The sequence below is a fragment of the Piliocolobus tephrosceles genome, chromosome 6 (assembly GCF_002776525.5).
Source record: "Piliocolobus tephrosceles isolate RC106 chromosome 6, ASM277652v3, whole genome shotgun sequence".
NCBI lineage: Eukaryota > Metazoa > Chordata > Mammalia > Primates > Cercopithecidae > Piliocolobus > Piliocolobus tephrosceles.
This window is the reverse complement of record NC_045439.1, coordinates 55,603,680-55,624,650: the sequence shown is the minus strand read 5'-3', so window position 1 is coordinate 55,624,650 and position 20,971 is coordinate 55,603,680. Positions and strand designations below refer to the sequence as shown.

Here is a 20,971-nt window from a genome sequence, read left to right as displayed (position 1 = left end):
TTCTGATAAAACTTACCCCTTAAATAAGTAGTAACTGTCACCCTTTAGCAGGTGGGACAGTGTTATCCTGCAACCATCAAAAAGGGAGACAGATACCTCTCTCTGCAAGACACAGGAAAGTAAAAGCATGTCTTATCTTAGGTGTAGGCAAAATATCCAATTATGAAAGTCTGAGTGCCTTACTGCATCTCTTGAATGCCTGGGTCCTTTGGACTTTTTATTTAAATTTAGGCATACACCAGAAGGGAAAAGATTGCCTTAAAAGGGTTGGTTAATACAGTCACACAGGAACCAAAAGCCACAGAATCGTTATCACGAAATCTCTTAATTACTGTCTGTATTTCTCCAAAGAGATGTGGGGGCTTTTTTCAGATTTTAATTACTGTGTTTTGGTTTTCAGGGAAAGAAGTTAGGGCCATTTTACAGTATCATTTTTCCCATTAACTCCATGTGCATATTCTTTTCACAGAATTTAGATGAAGAGAAACAATTACTTTATGATTTCCCCTGGACAAATGTTGGAAAATTAGTGTTTGTGGTAAGTTTAAAATAACTGGCTTAAAAGAAAAGTCCCATTAATTGCTTATTTTTGTGGTTTTTTGTTATTTTTTTGTTTTTAAACAATATTGTCTTAGGCTCAAAAGCTGCAATTTTTAGGAAGTTGACACTGAAGATAATTGGCTTTCTTGTATTTTAATGCATGTGCTATATATTCCATTGTTACGCATATCAGTGGTGAAATTAAAATCAAAGAGTCTTATAGTGAATAATCTTACAGCAAAAGAAGTTAGTAATTTTAATTTGTGTTTGGTCCCTAGCACATGTCCCTAAGTTATTCGAGTTGCAGAAGATATTGCATGTAGAGGTTAGCCAGTTCTTTTGAAAGTTACCTCTTTTGAGCAAAGAATAAAGAATTATATAAAAAGAGGTTTGTATTAATATTTGACTATATAAAACTCATTATTTTAAAGAGAGGTCTGCAATTCTTAACCGGAAAAATACTCTTACAATATTGAGAATGATACATTTTCTTTTGTTAGAGCAACGCCTTGATTTTTCCCAAATATTTCTCTCTTTTGCCAGCTATATCTATTTTTTTTGGTAGGTTTCAAAGAATTAGTAATGTGTGCATTTGGTCATAAAAAGTCATAGTTCTGGCTGGGCACAGTGGCTCAATCCTATAATCCCAGCACTTTGGGAGGTCAAGGTGAGCAGATCACCAGAGGTCAGGAGTTCAAGACCAGCTTGGCCAACATGGTGAAACCCTGTCTCTACTAAAAATACAAAAATTGTTTGGGCATGGTGGTGGGCCCCTGTAATCCCAGCTACTCGGGAGGCTGAGGCATGAGAATCGCTCAAACCTGAGAGGCAAAGGTTGCAGTGAGCCGAGACCACACCATTGCACTCCAGCCTGGGCAACAAGAGCACAACTCCGTCTCAAAAAAAAAAAAAAAAAAAAAAATTCATAGTTCTGCTTTGTTCAGAAATTACTGAAAAAAAATACATGAAGAAAGGAAGATAAGGGTTTGTAGACATGGGTCTACAAACTTCTCTCCTGTAAGAAAGATGGCCTATGTAAATAAAGGGCTATATTGCAAATAGAATGTGGGCATTGACTCCACACTGCCCTGTAAGTCAAAAGATTTGTTTCTGACTTCACATTACTTTAATTACTTGGGCACAATTCAATCTGATTTCACTTTACTTATACTTACACGGGACCTAACCCGTCTCCTCCTAACTCGCTCTTTTTTGTTTCAAGCTATTTGTGAAAGGATCTGAGCTGTTTGAAAATGAGCAAATTAAGACCCACTTACCCCTTTCATGCCCCAAATTAAGTTATAATAAAGTACATTTATGAAATTGAGGGTTTTTTAGGGTCCTAGACTTGGTGCTTACTGAATCTATTTGTGTATTGCCCTTATCTGAGGAGCTTTTTTTTAAGATACGTTTTTTTGGGCCTCATCATCCTCCTCCGGGAGATTTTTGACTCAGTGGGTCTGGAGTAGAGATGAGGAATCTATTTTGACAAGTTTCTCAGATGATGCTTCGTGCAGCCAACTCAGCCCTGTCTAGCTGTATGACCTTAAGCAAGTTACATAAACTCTGTGCCTTGGTTTCATTCTAAAATGTGGATAATTAACTCTCTCCCTTGACTTGCTATGAGGATTAAATGAGTGGATACATGCTTAGTGCTCAAAAAATGTCAGTTGTTACTATTTCAGTATTGGGATCCACTGGTAGTCCCTTTAAAATGAGGGAAAGCTCAGAGATTTAAAAAAACAAAACACCTCCACCTTGTCCCTGTCTGGGCTACATAAGCCCATACTGCTCCGTACAGACTTTAAGTGTGTAGTTAGAATATGCCTCCGTCCTTGCTTTACCTCCACCCTCTGGCTGAGAATCATTGTATCTGAAATACTCTTTTTTGTATTTCAGCTGCCCTATTCATTATTAGGAAAGTTGAAAGAGTTCATAATATCCCATAACTGTAAGAAACTTTGTCAAAGCCTTGCCCTCAACTTAGGACTTGATCTTAGTGATCACGGACTTGAAGAAGGAGATTCCTTATATCTCTACTGGTAGCTGTTCTTGCTCTTTCTCATCTCATCCCTCCAACTACCAGCTCTCTCTGTCCAGCTAGGGAAGTTTTCCATTTCTTCTAAACCCTAAATAGGTATCCTGTATTGTTCACTATATAACTCCTTATTTATTTATTTCTAAGAATTTATCATAAACTGTAATTATTTTGTGTGTTTCTTTCTCCTGCTGGGATATATAGCTCCGTGAGGGTGGGAACCTTGTCTGTCATATTCACTGCCTATTTTTTTTTTTTTTTGTCAGTGCCTAGGAAGGTGTTTGGTCCATATTAAGTATTCAGTAAATATTTGAATATATTAGTCTTTTTTAGAATTGGTCACTTGTTGCTGCGTTAGGGTGTTGGGATTACATTTGATGATTCTTTTATGGTGGACCCTTCTCTTCTCCATTAACAAATAACCTGACCAGCCAGAGAAACCAGACACTCCTCAGCTGTTTTGGATAGTGAGTGTTTACTGACAGACCCTTGTGGCTAGATGCTTTCCTGAATTTCTGGTCATCCCCTGTCCTATGACATTTTTGAAAGGGAAAACAATAATTTATCCCGCAAGGAATTTTAAATGAAACTTTATACATTTCAGAATCTATAATCTTCCTTACTAAATAGAAAACAGAGGGGATTTTGGCAAATCAGAGATTTTTCTTCCTGAATTTGATTCATGGTTTCCTTCCAAAGGGTAAGAAATTTGAGATTTTGCCAGATGGCTTGCCTTCAGCCCGGAAGCTCATATACTACACAGGGTGCCCCACGCGCTCCAGACACCTCCTGCAACTTCTGAGCAACAGCCACCGCCTCTATATGAATCTGCAGCCCGTCCTGCGCCATATCCGGAAGCTGGAGGAAAACGAAGGTATCGCAGGGTCTGGGGCGTGGAAGCACATTGTACCTTTGCCACCCATGGCCTGTTACTCTGAATGGGGGTTTTGAACTCCTACAGAATTGAATTTTGGGACTGGGACTCTCCAGATTGAGAGCAGCATTACTATTTACATCTCAGTATTTCCAGAAAGCAAAGGGTTAGGCTTGAGCCCCACCTACCGTAGCACCTATTCAAAATACCTGAGGTGACTCCATTTAGCTATCTCTCAAGTGCAGTCTCTAAGGTTTTCCCATGCCTGACTTGAAAATCCTTGCAAAAAGCCACCTATAAAGGCACAGGGCAAGGGTTTATCTGCAACTCAGATTTTATCTGCATTTTAGAGCTTTGTATGTACACTGACCCACCTTAGTGCTATTATTCACAGGTGGTCTGGAATTCTTTCCAATGTGATTCTTTCTTAGGGTTAGAGTGACAGTAAGGGTGGGTCACAGATGTGTCTCCAGCCTCCGATTGACAGCTGGGAGGCCCCCAGGTCTGGTCTAGCAAGAATGCCAAACAAAGGAGAGGGAGGTCAGCTAGTCCTTTGGGCGCTTTGCTGAGATGCAGATGAAATAAAGCAGTCTATCCAGGGGCCTCAGAGTACTGGGCCCTGAAAAGGGGAGCACGTCAGGGTGGGAAAGAAGGCAGTGTTAAGGGTCTGTAACATCTGGCTTCAACTTTACAACATTAATCTGATAGCCATTTATCTTGAGTTGTGGCACCCTGGATTTCCTCCATTTAACACACCCCAACCCTGATCCTCAAAACTGCTGCATTATGTATTTGGGTTTTTGTTCTTTGTTATTTTTTTAAAATGCTTTGGGGTTTTGTTTATGCTTTCAAAGATTTTTTTTGCAAAAATTAGTTTTATAAATTGTAGTAATAGCTAACAGTAATTTGATTAGATTGGATTTGGTGTTTTTGTGAGAATATCAGGGTGAAGATTCATGTTTTAGGTTCATGTCTGAGACAAGTTTTGACACCTCAGACCTCATCTTTCCTGTAGAAACAAGACAAGTACCCATCCTTTCTTAAATAAACAAAAGACCTTATAGAAGTTTGTGCTTCTGATTGATTTCTCTCAAAAATTCTCTCAATCCAAATGAGACCCGGTTTGGCAATTCTCTTGTAATTTAGTAGCGATTAGAACATGAATCATTCCTCACTGCCTGCCACAAACTGCATGTGTCTTCAGAGAGAAATGGTATAACTGTCAGGTGTACTGGCTTCCGCTGCTGCTAGACTGCCAGTTCTTCCCCACCATGACTCATCAGTGGTACAAATATCTCTCTCCTATGCTGACATGAATATTAAAAGGAATTCAGATGGGGGCAGGAAGAGGATGAAGAAGCAGGAGAACCTGTGAGAATAGGTGACATAATTAGGTGCAGAGCCCATAATTTGCCAAGTCAGCTTCATTCCTCAACGTCTAACATGGCACCTTGAAAAGTTGATTTGTTCTATCAGCTTTCTTCTGCCTGCAGCATTTTAGTATATTTTTTGTTCAGATGACCTTAAGAGATCCCTTTAGAGCCTAAAAGAATTAATGGCCTTCATCTATAGGTTCTAAGGTAAAAATTACAAAGAATTTTGAGTTTTCAAAGAGACAGAGCTTTGTCCATTGCCAACCATAGTACCAAGTATATTTGGAGGCTGAAGTGAGTAGGTGTCTTAGTTTGTTTTGTGCTGCTGTAACAAAAGACCACAGACTAGGTAAGTTCTAAAGAACAGAAGTTTATTTCCTCACAGTTCTAGAGGCTGGGAATTCCAGGATTGAGGAGCCAGCATCTACCAAGGGCCTTCTTGTTACTTCATCCCATGGTGGAAGGTGGAAGGGCAAAGAGAGGGTGAGAAAGAGTAAAAGGGGGCCAAGCTCCCCCTCTCATAATGAACCTACTGCTGCAATAATGGCACTAACCCATTCACAAAAGCAGATCTCTCATGATCTAATCATCTCTTTAAACTCCCACATCTTACTACTATGATATATGATATCATATGACTTATGATAGCAATTAGATTTCAACCTGAGTTTAGGAGGGAAGAGACATTCAAACCGTAGCAGTAGAGTAATGAAGGAATGACACATACTTAGTTTCTTCTACTTAGAGGTTTTCCAGGTCTGAGAAAGGCCTGAAATTAAGTTTCTCTGGGTCAACTTTGGCCTGAATCCAATGATCTCACCCCCATTTAAGGGCTCTATCATTTTAACATGAAAAGCCCTTTTCTGGGCGTTAGTTTAGCAAAAAACAGCATAAAAAGAGTCTGTGTTTTTCTTAATTTTATTTAGAGTCACCTTGTCTGAAACACTATGTTAGCATTTTAGTAGAAAATGATCAGAAGGATTTTTCTATAGGGTTTAGAAGAGAGAGAAAAACATGCCTCGCGTCATTAAAAAAAATGTTTAAGCCTAACTTTATTCAAGAGCTGGAGCTTATTCTTAGGGATAAGTAGTCACATTTACTGCAATATTTTCTAAAATAGTGTATGAAAAACCTCATTGTCTCTGATCTTTTACAACAGAGGGAGTAAAAAGAGCACAGGCATATTGATGATCTGTACTGTTGACACCAGTGATTATTAGGTAGATGAGAGGCTGCATTTTACATTTCTTAGAAAACATTTCAGAATTATTTAATGTTTCTCTCAGTTTGTGACTGAACGGTGTGAAGCTTCTTAAATGTCTGGAAAGGGTGTGATACAACACTAGGGAGGGAACAGAAGCCAGCCATGTGGAACACCCAGGCCATGCTAACATGTAGTCAGGAATAGTTAGAAAACAGGCTGGCAAGTACTTGTATACTCATTAGTATACTAGTGAGTATAGAGGAACTATACTGACCTCTGAACCTATCAGGAAGTTGGGAGTAAAAAGGCTATATGTAAAGATACAGAAAAGCTTTTAAATGATTAGGTCCACAGTTCCTAATTATTTTAGAACAATGGAACTCCAACAACTTACAGACTTTTACTTTTTTCTCTTCATTTACCACTCATCCAAGGGCCACATGGCTATTACTGTGAAACCACAGTGAATAGGAACTACGGTAATTTTTGCAAACTGCTTTGGCTGTCCACCTTCGTCTTACACCTGCTGATTCAGAAGATGGGGATTGTTAGGCCCCAGTCTGCTCCCTGAATGACAAGTTGTACCTGGATGCATTTTTGTTGTGATGATGTGTACGTGGAGCTCTGGTGTCTGGTTTCAGCCTGCTTTCTGTGTAGCAACACATACTCACCTTTGTGTTTCAGCCAGTTCCTTAGAAAGATGTGAATGGGCTGGAACCTGGAAATGTGCACATAGCCTTCTCCAAGCATTGTTTTGCATTTTGCATCCTAGAAGGTGCATCTTTTCTTTCTCTTGCTGCTCATTTTCTCTCTGGGGACCCTGTGATGATTATACTTCTGAGCTGGATTCAGACATCAGGCATGCAAGTATTTTCACTTAACCAAGAAACAAGACAATTAAAATCCATTAACAGGGCCCTGAGAACCCAATTAGTCTACTAGTTAGCAGTTTCTAAAATTAGATCAACATAACAGTCCCCAAATGCACTCTCCATTTTTGACATTGTTGTATTGTATTATTTCTCACCAGTATTAAAAAGGCAAAGAATCTAAACAACTTCCTTGTTTTACATTTCTGACCTAAAAGACAAAAATAATATTTTTGTGTCAGTCAAGTTGTAACTGGCAGCTGGGTTGTAACTTTGTGCCCTAATGGAATGGTTAGTTTAGTATGTAATAAAAGAGACTTTGCAGTGTTGTGTTTTTGATTGCGTTCAAGAATAGCACTGACATGGTAAACCAAAGAACAGCTTTACCAGTCGGAGTTGGAAATCATCAAACCAGTAGTGATTACTGGTATTTTCTAAGTAGATGATAAAACCTCACTAATTCAGCCTAAGTGGAGAAAATTAATCTTATATTAATGAAAAATCCAAATTTTAGAATCTTCACAAGAAATTCTCAGAAGAATAGTTTTATATGAAATTGTATTCAGCAGCTAGAGCTAAGCTAACAATGGAACAAATTGAACAAATGAACAAATAAAATGAATGGCAATTAGCATAATTATATTTATTAAGTAGTCTTCTAGAGCATTGCTTCTGAAATTATCTGCAGAAAAGGGCCAGATTTTTAAAATATTTAATATGCTGTGGATACTTTCGCAGAATACAAAATCACATTGGTGGCTGTCATGGCAATGTCACAAAGCTCTGGAAGTTTCTAAATGTTCATGTCACTCACTGAACTTACTTCACTGTGGACCAATAAATTTGCAGACAAGAAGTGGTCTGTAACTGCACTTTAAATACCACTCTTCTTATACTGCTTGAATCTTTTAAAAAACTGAGTAATTTAAATATCCCCCTGAAATCTGTTGCACTGGTTTTTATTCATTTTTCAGTCTTCTGAAGTCAAATTCCTATCTAAATTATTACTACTTTCCAATCACTAGATTCTGAACCTGAAGTTATCCTTGTTCTTGGCCTGATGAGTCACTTAAACTCACCAGCCGTTCCTTCTGTCTTGGTTGATGTAATAATGAGCTGTGTTCCCCACCACACAGAGAAGAAGCAGTACCGGGAATCTTACATTAGTGACAACCTGGACCTCGACATGGACCAGCTGGAAAAACGATCACGGGCCAGCGGGAGCAGCGCGGGCAGCATGAAGCACAAGCGCCTGTCCCGTCATTCCACCACCAGCCACAGCAGTTCCCACACCTCGGGCATTGAGGCAGACACCAAGCCCCGGGACACGGGGCCAGAAGACAGCTACTCCAGCAGTGCCATCCACCGCAAGCTGAAAACCTGCAGCTCAATGACCAGTCATGGCAGCTCCCACACCTCAGGGGTGGAGAGTGGCGGCAAAGACCGGCTGGAAGAGGACTCGCAGGACGATGGTAACAGTACTGTCCTCACTGACTCTCCATTTAGTCTCCCAGTTTTTTCAAGCATTGGTTCTACAGAACTGGTGTCTGGAGAGCAACTTTAGGCAGTAGTAATAGGGTGGAAGAGGTGTCTTGTCTTCCCCAATGACTTGGTTGAGTTGCTTGTGTTTGGCTGTGAACAAAACATCCCTCTAGTTTTGATCCTTTGCGGCCACAAGATTGGATGGTTGTGGACTCAAAGTCTTAGCTGTTTCTATGAAGTAGATTGGAGATTAGTCCTGTAGCCTTTGTGTCTGTATTTCTAATTCCCAGATTAAATAAAGCAGTGGTTAGGACAACACACGGGAGTGCAGTGATAGTGACAGAAACATCTTGAACTTCTGGACCCCCCCACAAAATAAAAATTGGAGTCCACACCATTGAGTTACTTAGTAATGTTTTTCTTAAGTGCCTCCCACGTAACCAGAACTATAGAGAAGATAAAAGAAATATAGCACCTGGCTGATAGGAACTTACTGCGTGTTAAGGAGATAAGATGAATCCTATGGCTTATCTCAGCCAAATTTAACATTTGTGGCCCTCTTTTATATTATTTTTCTGTCTCAAATAAGTGCTGTAGCATTCAGGCTTAAGGGAAAAGATAAGACTCAGTTAAAGAAAAGTGCAGACCGTCTGTTTGGTTTCTGTAGAATTTGTGTGGATCTCAAGTCACTGAGTGCCCTTGAGAGTAGGCAGCTGTGGACATGGGGGCTTTGTGAACTGCTCATCTGCCTGTGTCAGTGAGCCTTGCTTTGGCATCAGGCAAAGGGCCCATCAGTTTCGGTTTGCCCTTTGTCATTGCAGCAAGGTAGTGTAGTTTTTCTTCTTAAAAAATACAGAATAATTGGCAAATTATGGTATTAGAAAACATGCAGGTGATGCAGCAGTCCTATAAGAAAGAACAAGTAGGCTGGGCGCGGTGGCTCACGCTTGTAATCCCAGCACTTTGGGAGGCCGAGACAGGCGGATCACGAAGTCAAGAGATCAAGACCATCCTGGCCAACATGGTGAAACCTCATCTCTGCTAGAAATACAAAAATTAGCTGGGTATGGTGGCATGTGCCTGTAATCACAGCTTCTTGGGAGGCTGAGGCAGGAGAATCGCTTGAACCCAGGAGGTGCAGGTTGCAGTGAGTGGAGATCACGCCACTGCACTCAGCCTGGTGACAGTGTGAGACTTCGTCTCAGAAAGAGAGAGAGAGAGTAGCACCTGTTGAAAATGGTCTCTAGAGTTTCCTATTGGAGTCTCATTAGCAAATTTATTTTCAAATATGAATAATTACATAGCCACCCTCAAAATATGGTCGTATATTATGATGGTCATTTCCCTTTTTGTTATTAACTGTCTTTTCCTTCTTCTGTGTCAGAAATAGAGATGTTGGTTGATGACCCCCGGGATCTGGAGCAGATGAATGACGAGCCTCTGGAAGTCAGCCCAGACATGTGCATCTACATCACGGAGGACATGCTCATGTCGCGGAAGCTGAACGGACACTCTGGTGAGCTCTTACGGGAAGTTACTCTTCCTTGGCAGCAGGTTATCCAGGACTGAAAAACACGTGCCTCAGAAAATAGAAGGGGTGGGCTGGGGGCTCTCGATCAGAGACTGGACTGCACTAAGAGGCTCTTCAGGTCAGTGCTGTAAACTGCAGGATCCTGTGCCTTCTGTGGAAGGAAGGGAAGAGGAAAAACACCCAGGATTGGGAATTAGCATTTTCTGCTCCATGCTTTGGACAAAAGGTAGTTGTGCAATAGCGTTCTCTTTATGTTATGCTGTGTCGAGAATCATGTAATATATCTGGAAGGCCTTGTAGACTCCTTCAGTCTGGCCTCCTTTTTACAGATGAGTTAACCTATAGCTCAAAGAGGACAAATCCTGCATGGCTAGAAACAGAAGTAGGCCTCCAGGTTTTTGTTTGTTGTTGTTGTTTCCCCACTGTATTATACTGGTAGAGGAGTCTGGGAGGACAAATGTCAAAACAGGTTGACCTAAAAAGACACTCTTAAATTCCATATTTGTATGAATTCTTCTAGAAAACATGCATTCACTCTAATCCTATTATAGTTATATAATACACAGTATATATTTCTGTCACATGTAAGATACTATCTTTAAAAAATGGCAGCAGTATGAGTTTTGTTTATAGACATCAGTCACATCTAACTGCTTTTGTCACACATCATGAATCAGTCTGTTCTTTAGAGAAATATGCCTCAGGAACGAGCACTATTGAAATGGCCCCTTCCAGCTTTCATTGAATGAAGGGCCCGACTGGGGTAGCCTGTCCCTGCTCTGGCAAATCCACACCTCCTGATGTTCATCGAGTCTCTTCCTCCAGGTGCCAGGCACTGGAAATCAGAGAGGAACCAGACCGATACACAGTCACTACCATCCTGGCACTTAGTCTTCAAGAGCAGGAGACATCTTTTATTTCAGGATTCTGTTTGCTAACCCAACAGAACCCTGGCTTCCCAGACCTGCCTGTGGCTGCAGAGAATCATCTCTCTGACCAACGCTGACTCATTAGGCTGCTTACTCTAAACATGCTTAGAAGTCATATACCAAACCAAACTTTGCCCCTTTTTGCCCATTTACTTAATGATATTGAATTTTCTCTTTACAATTACATTTTAATTTAAATTAAATATAAATTCACAATTATATGCACATTATAGGTCCATGTATATAGCTCTATGTATATATGTTTGTGGAAGGGAAATGGTCTAAAAACAGTGTATGCTACAGTGCCTCAGGGAAGGGAGGTATGAGGGAAACTGACTTGGACTTTGCATTTATATATTTATGCATTTAATTTTTATAAGACTGTTAATTTTAAATAGAGATAAAATTTAAGTAAAAAGTCTGGCTGTTTAAGAAAATTTATATATAAAAAATGTTTATTGAAATATTATAAAAATAATTAAAGAACCAGTGGTAAGGCCAAGTGCGGTGGCTCAACGCCTGTAATCCCAGCACTTTGGGAGGCCGAGGTGAGTGGATCACCTGAGGTCAGGAATTGGAGACCAGCCTGGCCAACATGCTGAAACCCCATCTCTACTAAAGATACAAAAAAAAAAAAAAAAAAAAAAAAAAAAATCAGCCACAGGCCTGTAATCCCAGCTGCAAGGGTGACTGAGGCAGGAGAATCGCTTGAACCCAGGAGGCAGAGGTTGCAGTGAGCCAAGATCACGTCACTGTACTCCATCCTGGGCAACAGGGTGAGACTCTGTCAAAAAAAAAAAAGAACAAACGAGTGGTTAAATTATACCGTATTCATTATTCATGTGGTATATGACCATTAAATTTGAGATTTTTCAAACAAAATAAGGATAGTTACGATAAACAGTAAAAATTATGTAAAATGTGATCTAATTAAAAACAAGAATATTTATCTGTATATTTAAAAAACATAAAACTGTTAATAGCCTTTTCTTTGGATGTTAGGGTTATAGATATAGATGATTTTATTTTCTTTCTTATATCATCTTAGTTTTCTAAATTCTCTATAATTTGAAAATTTAAACATTGCTTATAAAACATTCAGCTAAGTACTCGCCTTGGCAGCACATACACTAAAGTTGCAGTGATACAGAGAAGATTAGCATGGCCCCTCTGCAAGGATGACATGCAAATTTGTGAAGCGTTCCATATCTTCCCCCCCAAAAAAAAAAAAAAAACACTCAGCTAAGATTGAGTAGTGATGAAGTATACCTCTGTGTCTTTCATTCTTATAGAGTGATAGGAGTTGGTTAAGTGTTTTGAGCATCAGCTTGGTGCTTACTTTTCCAGTGGTGGGTCTGGATTTGGAGAAGACTCTTTGCAGGCATGATAGCCGAGGGCACTTTTACCAGGAAATTCAAAAGGAACCATGCCAGTTGCCAACCAGTGCACAAGTCCACATGCCTCTATGATGATTTGTTTAAAGGTTTAGTGCTCTTTAGAAGATAAAGATCATTCTAGATCCTCTCCTAAAGCAATTTGTACTAAACCCTAAAACATGAATATCCCCTGAGTTTTTAAAGTGTCTACTTATAAACCAGGAATGTCTTCATATTTCATGTTTCAATTGAACTAATTATTGAATGCTTAATATATTTATGGCATATGCTAGACCCTGAGTCATTATGAGATGCTTCTAAAGAGTTAAGGGATAGAACACAAGTCATTCTGTAGACTACTAGCAGTAGTTGAATAAGAATCACATTACTTAAGGTTTTTTTTTTTTTTTTTTTTTTTAAGAAGCCATTTGGCTTTATGGATCTGGGGCTTGACCTGTAGTACACTTGCTTCATCCATTGGCAAGAAAAATTTCAGCGGTGTTCACTTATACCTCTAGTTCTTATTGGTAATTTTACCTTCTGAGACATGTTTCTACTCAATGCTTCACTCATATGCCGGTCACATAGGGAAATGTCAGCCCTGGATTTCTGCTTCTGAAATTTTTGCTGGTTTCCACTGAGTGCTGAGGTGATTAGGTTAGGGGCTCTGTTGTTCTTAAAGACCCAGTACTGAATTTTCACTGTGGTCCTCCCAGTTTGTCTCCTACCGGGGGGATCTGCTGCAGGAGGTATGTGCCAAGTATCCCATCACCCAAAAAGAGCTGCCGTGAACTGAGTGTATCCATGTATAGTCTCTGTACCTTACCCTTTTATGCATTCACTATGTAATTGTCATTAAAACTAACGGGCAGGTGCTGTTATTGGCCCGATTTTATATGAGAAGGAGATTGAGACACTGGGAGGCTAAGTAACTGGCCAGGATACACGGCTAATTAGTTGTCTGGGCCAGGATCCAGCCAGATCTGTCTGACTTCAGAGGCCAGAGCCCCCACAATTCACCAGTATACATCCAAGCCGAGCCAAATCTAGAAGGTGTGCGTTCAGTAAGGATTAAGTTTAATGTTGCTGCTGTATAGAAAGGGGAGGAGGGGAAGCTTTATGAGATGCAGTAAAGAGGCGGCTTTACACCAGTAGTCTTTGCTTCTTGTCTGTAACGTCATTATAAATAGCTTAATTAGAAGTTTTAGAAAATTCAGACTCTAAACATCTTCCTACACGCTAACTCTACATTGACTCATTAATCTCTATTTACTGTAAGATGAGAGAGAGTGTGGGCTGTCCTGGTTGTCTGCCACCAAAGCGTCACAGTGAAACTTTTTGGTAATGGTTAATATTTGATTTTTCATTCCTGATAGCAATATGTCAGAATATATGGCAAGAGGCATGAATAATTTGAAGTATTTATTTCTATCCCTGTGTTTTATTTCAGGGTTGATTGTGAAAGAAATTGGGTCTTCCACCTCGAGCTCTTCAGAAACGGTTGTTAAGCTTCGTGGCCAGAGTACTGATTCTCTTCCACAGGTATTAAAGGAATTGAAAAATACCAATTAGGAAAATGAAGTTATAGAAAATTTTAGGTAGTAATTTATACTTACATTTATACAGATGAGCAAAAATTAAAAACCCTAAGGAAATGATCCTTCCTAGATACATACATTCTAGCTTTATTCTGAATTTATTTCCATCTTATTTGCTAGTTCTGCTTATCTTTGAGTTGATTTTTACTTAGATAATTATATATTTTGCTTCACACTTTATATGGTTGGGAAGCCTCTGGTCCTCGGGCTTCCGTCGAACCACGTGTGCACGTGCACGTGTCTGTGTGTGTGTTACTTGTCCTCAACCTGGGAGAATAGTATTTTTTGTCAGGGTGTTCTGGCAGACATGTTTCCACACTCTGGTTATTCCATTCAGATTGAATTTTCAAAGTATGCTGAGCCTAGAGCATTTGACAACCTGTGATCATTGGTTAAACTATTAAATGTCCAGCAATATAGATAAAATACCCTGAAACTCATGGTTTCAGCATTTGGATGTAATGTGTGACTGATAGCCCTACTTCCTGAGCACGTCCTCCCTCCTCCTGCCTTTCTTTCTTGGGCTCTCTTTGTGTCTTGTTTTTTTCCCTTCTGTGTATGTTTCTCTTTTTTCATTTGCATTCTGGCTCTCCTTGTCCCCTACTTTTCTCCTCCTCTTTCCTCCCTTTTTTTCTCATTTGTCTTTTCTTTCTCTTACTTCCATTGAAGTAACCATAATGTGAAAATGATGTTTATGAAATATTTTTCTGAAAACTCCAATGAGTAATCTACTCTTAAGAGATGTTTCTGGGACGATAGTCAGATTCCACACCCACACTATGGGGTGAACATTGTGTGCCTTCCTTGAGAGTCTGTGGGGATGACCAGATGATTCTATGTGTGAAATCCCATTGGAGCCTGGGAAGACTGCATCAGCACAAGGAGTCACTCAGATGTGACACTTCCTAGTAAAACGTGCTTTTGGAACTTTTGCCTCTAGCAGAAATTGTATCTTATTCTAACAGGGTTGTCCTTTGTGGTGGTAAGCAGCAAAATTTAAAGATATAATGCCTGGTTTCCTTAAATAACCTATTACATACCTTCCATTCATGTAATTATCAGAATCATTTTTAACCTATTTCTAATACCACCTCTTGGGTTAATAAAAAAGTCTGCCCCCCGCTGTGTACAGCATTTGGCAGAACCCCGCCCCCAGCCCCATGTTCGGGAACTTAGTCTTGGTGCCTGCCTCCCAGCCTCTTCAGCACCAAGAACGCCCTATATCCGACCCAGCACCAAGGACACTTTATATTCAACCCAAGAATTCTGGGCTTTTAAAGAGCAAAACTGTGTTTCTTGATAATACTTGGTTTATTTTCCCATTTCTTATTAAAATAATAACAGACCTTGGCCTAAAAGTATTGCCACATTGAATTGCCATATCCTAGTGAAAAAAAAAAAACAAAAAAACAAAATACAAAGAAACCATGTCTTTACCTATATGACCTTATTTCAAGATAATTACTTGATTTCTGAAATGCTAGGGATAGTTGGATTTTTGTTGTATTTGCACCTCTGTGTTTTGGATTATTTATCTGTAAAATGAGGAGAATGATAGTGCCTGCTTCCTAGGACTGTTAGGAAGATTGAATGAGTTAATACATGCCGAGTATTTACGTCAGGGTCTGGAACATAGTAATTACTCGGTAAATATTAGCTGCTATTATTACTGGTGGAGGTGGTGTTGATGATATATTTCCTCATAGGGCTCAGAAACCACAGATTGGAAACCACTTTCTAACATGTAAGGATTACTTAACCTTTTGTGGTTCTGTGGCATCTCTCTTTACAAGGCAGATATTCTAACCTTTCACTTTAGTCTATAAAGTTGTTTCAACCTTCCCTTATCTTGCAGACTATATGTCGGAAACCAAAGACCTCCACCGATCGACACAGCTTGAGCCTTGATGACATCCGACTTTACCAGAAAGACTTCCTGCGCATTGCAGGTCTGTATCAGGACACTGCTCAGAGTTACACCTTTGGATGTGGCCATGAACTGGATGAGGAAGGCCTCTATTGCAACAGTTGCTTGGCCCAGCAGTGCATCAACATCCAAGATGCTTTTCCAGTCAAAAGAACCAGCAAATACTTTTCTCTGGATCTCACTCATGATGAAGTTCCAGAGTTTGTTGTATAAAATCCGTCTGTGTGCAGCTGTACAGGCAGCTTACTGTTTGCTAGAGGATGCGAAAGTCATGGGTTCTTTACATATTACTTGTGCCATATCTTCTTCACCCTAAACATAGCTCTTTCTTTATAATATTTGTGATGATGGAAACAAAAGCCTTGGAACAATTGCACTTTAAGTATTACACAGAAGTAAAAGAACTACAGAAAATGTACAGCAAGACAAGTGCCCGGAAGTTCACTGATCCATCGGAAGGAAATGCGCTTTACTGATTGCAAAGCCTTCAGAATATTGGAGTGTGGTGTGTTTGCTCATCTGATGCTTTTTAGTTCAGTTACATGTAACATCACATCTTTTTTATCACGTGAACGACGTTAGATTTATTTGTTTGCTTGTAAATTTTTCACCACTCCCTCGTAAAATGCTCATGGTTTGGGAGAGGAAAGAGGGAAGATTCTCTCTTCTTTTAACAGAGAGACGGTTGCTCTATATACCCATTGCTTCCTCCCTGAGGCTATCCCAGAGTGAACACTGATGGAGTGGTCAAAATCATGAGGTGGTAGCAAGCCAAAGATTCGTATGTGACAGAAGCACCTGTGCAGTCAAGACATGAATTAAGCAATAAGCGGAAAACCAGCAGTGCGTGCTGTGATGTCTGTGACTCCTTCACCCCGCTCAGTGCCATGTCCTCTTCTGTGATCTTCCAGAAAGCTCCAGGATTCAGTTGAGTTCCACATCCAAGTAACAAATGAATTATATTCGTGTTGTAATGCATTTTGTGGAGTTTACAAAACCAGCGTCTGTTAAAACTATGGAAAATGTCTTAGAAAATGTTGGTGCTTGGTGATGCTTTATTTGTTTAATTATCAAGAACAAATTATGGCAATGCTAGTTTCTGCCTAACCAAAATACTCTTATGTATATATTATATATATATATAAATACATGGGATTGTGTATGTTTATATGTGTTTAAAGCTTACTATGTCTTCCTTTTGGCTTCCATGACTATCTTTTATAGATGGAATTCCTTAAGATTGAGAATGTGTCACTGAGTGAGTGATACCTGCAGACATCAGTTGATATATGTAGAGTTCAGAATGACTGTTTCCTCATGTGCCTTTGGCCATGATTCTCAACACTGATTGTATAACAGAATTTGGCAGGGGAGCTTTTAAGAAATAATGACTGAGTCTCCCACCAGACAGAGTACATCATTCTCTTGTGGCGGGACCCAGGTAGAATTGCCTTTTCCTGTAAAGTTCTCCAGATGGAGCGAATATGCAACAGAGTTGAAAACCACTCATCCTGGGGGTGTCTTTTGTTAATTTTGAAGTAAAAGTGTACAGAAGACGTAGTGTATGAGAAAGGGCCATTTTTAAGACAGTTACCTGCTGTGCTGCTGTTACAATATATAATGAAACCAAGTCAGGGGAGTGAACTTATCAATCTTTTGATGTACAGTAAAAACGTTGCTCACACTTCAGGAGAGAACTTCATAGCACAATGTCTTTCTATAAGATATTTTTAATGATTTAGTATTTTACAACATTTGTTTACCATATTTTGATATACCATTTTTTTCTATCTGCCAGGTTTTATTAAAAAAACTATATATTATTTTCTAAAGAAACAATCATATTTTTATACAAAATTATGTTTTCAGGTAACGAAATAGATTTAGGGTACAGCGGAACATAAGCAGTGTTACCCGTGGCTGGGAGTCAGTATTATTACAACAAATGGTGAGCTGGAACACGCCCCGCCTGTGCTGCCCCTCCCGTGCTGGGTCGCGGATGTGTAGGCAACATTGCCTCATCACGTTAGGTTCACCTGACACTTTAAAAGGAAAAAAAGTTCCGTAGAGTTCTGTGGTCAAAATTATTTTGCTTTTATCAAATACTTTAATAGAACCAAAGTTGTAGATATTGGAATGTATGGAAGTATCTCAGTCTCTGCATAAAAGGATTAAAGTATGAAAGGATCATTTATTTAATGCCTGTTTTACTTACAAGTCATTAGGTAATCCACCATTTCTTATGGATGATGCTTAAGCCTGGTGAGGTTTGTACTCTAAGGAGCCCAGATCATAATGCAGTGCATTTCCTTAGCCCTTGGAGTTTCTTGCAAACATTAAAAAAAAAAGACATATTTAAGAAGGAAAGATAAAGAAAAAACATATTTAATTACTGTAAACAGGTACTGCTTTATACTTTATTTTCTTTCTACTTCAACCAAAATCAGATCTTTAAGGTTTTGCTGACATTGTTGGTGGTTTTGCACACGCTCTTTCTAATTGGATTTATGAATAGTCCTATGGGTTTTCAAAGATGAATCATGCTAAGAACACTTTTGCTTTTTGATCCAGTGTTTGCAGCAGAATTATATATATGTATATGAAAAATCCACTTTGAATAATCCATATTTTGTATTTGGAAATTGTTTTTAAAAATAAAAAGAAAAATATAAAGCTGTTATTTATTCTGCATTTCTTACACATCTATCGCTTGTCAGTATACCCGTTTGGTATATATTGCCTCTGCACATCTACATTTGTATTTGCAACAGTGAGCTTTATATCTACATAAACTGTAAATAATCCTTTCTGTGAAAGGATCATCATATCAAGATGATACCAAAAGTATGTTAAAAAAAAAAAAAAACCCCGCATTATTTTGTAATTATTTCTTATAGATGTTTCATGGTAAGTTTAGCAGTCAATAAAGTTACTTTTTTGCCTTTAAATCGCCTTTTTGATTATTAGAGCTCTCCAGCAAGAAGCATTAAGGAGTGACAGTGTTTTCTTCATGTTCTTTGCCGTAATGGAGCACAGTGAAGAACAACAAGGTTCCATGTGATAGAATTCCAAGCAAAACAGTCCTGGTGGTGATGATGGTAATAGCTGATGCTGAGCACTACCATGTGCCAGACCCAGTTCCACGTGTATTCAGAGTTCATGTGTTCAGTCATTTAATGCTCATGTCCTATCCCCATAAGGCAGGTACTTTTCTTCTTAGTTGCAGATGTGAAGGAATCAACCTTCCAGGAGGTTATGGTAGTCAGCCACTGTTGAGTCCAAATTATGGGGCTGAAAAAAACTCTCCTTTAAAAAGAAATATTTTAATTAAAATAACTAAAACCCTGAAAACCATCATCATTGGACTGTTGCTTCAATCATAAAATAAACAAATGGTTGCATTTAAAAGCATGCATTCACAAGCCTGAACGTGAGGGCAGCGTGGCATTAAGGAAAGAGCCCAGAGCTGAGAGTCAGTCAACAGGATTCTGAAAAGCCCCAGCTCTTTTTCTTAAGGGAAATCCATCACCTTCTCTTTGCTCCACTTTTCTTGGCAATAAAATGGAGATGATAATTCAAAGGACTGTTTGGAGAATCAGATAACGGAATGGTTTAGTATGCCCCTGATGACTAGGTGGGAGAAAGGAGGGCTGTCAAGTCTTAACATTTAACTTTTGTGAAATAGAGCCATTTGGATTCACACAGTCCAAAACAAGTTTTCCGGTCGAATGTTACTCATGAATTTTGCAGAGTATCTGGTAAATTGTAAGCTGGAGTCCAGGAAAGAGAATACCTGGTACCTACTATGTGTCTGATATCACACACAGCATGTCTAATCCTCACAGCTCTTCGAGGAGCTGTCACCCTTACTTCACAGCTGAGGAAACAAACTTGCCCACGATTCTACAGCTAGTGAATGGTAGAGCAGAGTTTTAAACCCAGGTTTTTCTCCAAAAGTCTTGCTTTTTTTTTTTTTTTTTTTTAAACTGTATATACCTTGTTACCCACTGCCCTTAAAGAAATATCAGAACCTAATAGGGAAGACAGACTCCAATTTTGATAGTGTGATAAATGAAATTTATTTGCTAACTTGGTTATGTTTTCTGAGCATCTACTGTGTGCCAGACATCATAGAGAAGGCTTACATTGGCATTGCTTTGGCCAAGAGGCAGTCAAGACCTGGGAGGTGGGGCATGGGAGTCAGGAAGATCAGAGAAGATTTTACTGGAAAGACAACTTTACTTGCATGGGGACTTACGGCAGGATGGAGTAAGGGGCAAACTATTGAGGCAAACGCCTAGAAGGTGGAGAGAACAGTGGTCAGTCAAGGGCCTGCAAGAGCCTCAAGGGGCCTTTTGGCTTGAGTAATCATGCTCCAATCTAGCCATGAAAGCTTTGGACACCCAGATGAGAACACTGAGATTTTTTTCTGGATGGAAGGGAGCTATAAAAGGACGAGACGTGTGTTTGGGGCTTGAGAGAAATAATGGGATTGCTAACAGAAGGTGGGGAGACAGTTGGAAGGTGATGAGGGTCTGGATTGACAGTATGGTAGAGAGAAAAGGAAAAGATTGAAAAGCAGAACCAAGGGACTGTGTTACACACAAACAGAAGGTTGTCATCTCCTAAACTAAATACTATTACCAGAGAAACAGGCAATCTTCCCTTACTTGGCAAAGTCTTTGGGAAGACGAAAGTACTGCTTTATAATATGAATTAAAATCCACTCTTGATAAATTTGTTGAATGTTAAAAATTGGCACAATGGCAACAACTGCTGTAGTCTATAGCAGCGGTTCTCAACCCTGACTGGATATTAGAATGACCTAGAGAGTTTAAAACAGTGTAACCTGGGTCCCAGCCCAAAGCTTCTGATGTATTTGGTCTCAGGGTGGTTCCACAGGTGATGCTAATGTGCATCAGGGTTGCAACCCATGGGTCTGTAACATGAGCCCGAGCCATACAGACCAGCCAGGGTATCTGCTTCTGAACTGGTATGATCCACAGTTAGGATGGGCTGGGTCTCCAGAGTGTCCAGGTATATTGCATTTTGTTAGAATGATGTTTTCTTTTGCCAATAAAGCTGTCAGAGAGTGGACCAATGTTTGAGTGGGGCAGTCAACTCACCATTTCAGAAAGTCTGAATACACCCACATTCCAGAGATCAGGGTGTTACATATGACTGTTTGGCTGAGTATGAGGGTGGGGATAATGTGAGTACAGTAAAATAT

At 39.5% G+C, this 20,971-nt stretch overlaps 1 protein-coding gene and 1 non-coding gene across 4 annotated transcripts in view; both read left to right on the top strand.

Annotated features, from left to right (window-relative positions):
* FRMD6 (FERM domain containing 6) overlaps positions 1-18,689 on the top strand; it is an 80,942-nt gene extending 62,253 nt beyond the window's left edge. For all 3 annotated transcript variants that reach the window (XM_023222643.1, XM_023222642.1, XM_026455342.1), the window contains 6 exons: positions 470-538; positions 3,278-3,452; positions 8,035-8,370; positions 9,765-9,896; positions 13,667-13,758; positions 15,670-18,689. In XM_023222643.1, coding sequence (XP_023078411.1) covers positions 470-538; positions 3,278-3,452; positions 8,035-8,370; positions 9,765-9,896; positions 13,667-13,758; positions 15,670-15,954 — 1,089 coding nt within the window. In that variant the 3' untranslated portion in view covers positions 15,955-18,689. The remainder of the gene's footprint in view (positions 1-469; positions 539-3,277; positions 3,453-8,034; positions 8,371-9,764; positions 9,897-13,666; positions 13,759-15,669) is intronic.
* On the top strand, positions 11,947-12,053 carry LOC111549542. The gene has a single exon (XR_002733771.1). It is a non-coding gene; the product is annotated as a U6 spliceosomal RNA (small nuclear RNA).
* Positions 18,690-20,971: the final 2,282 nt, after the last annotated feature.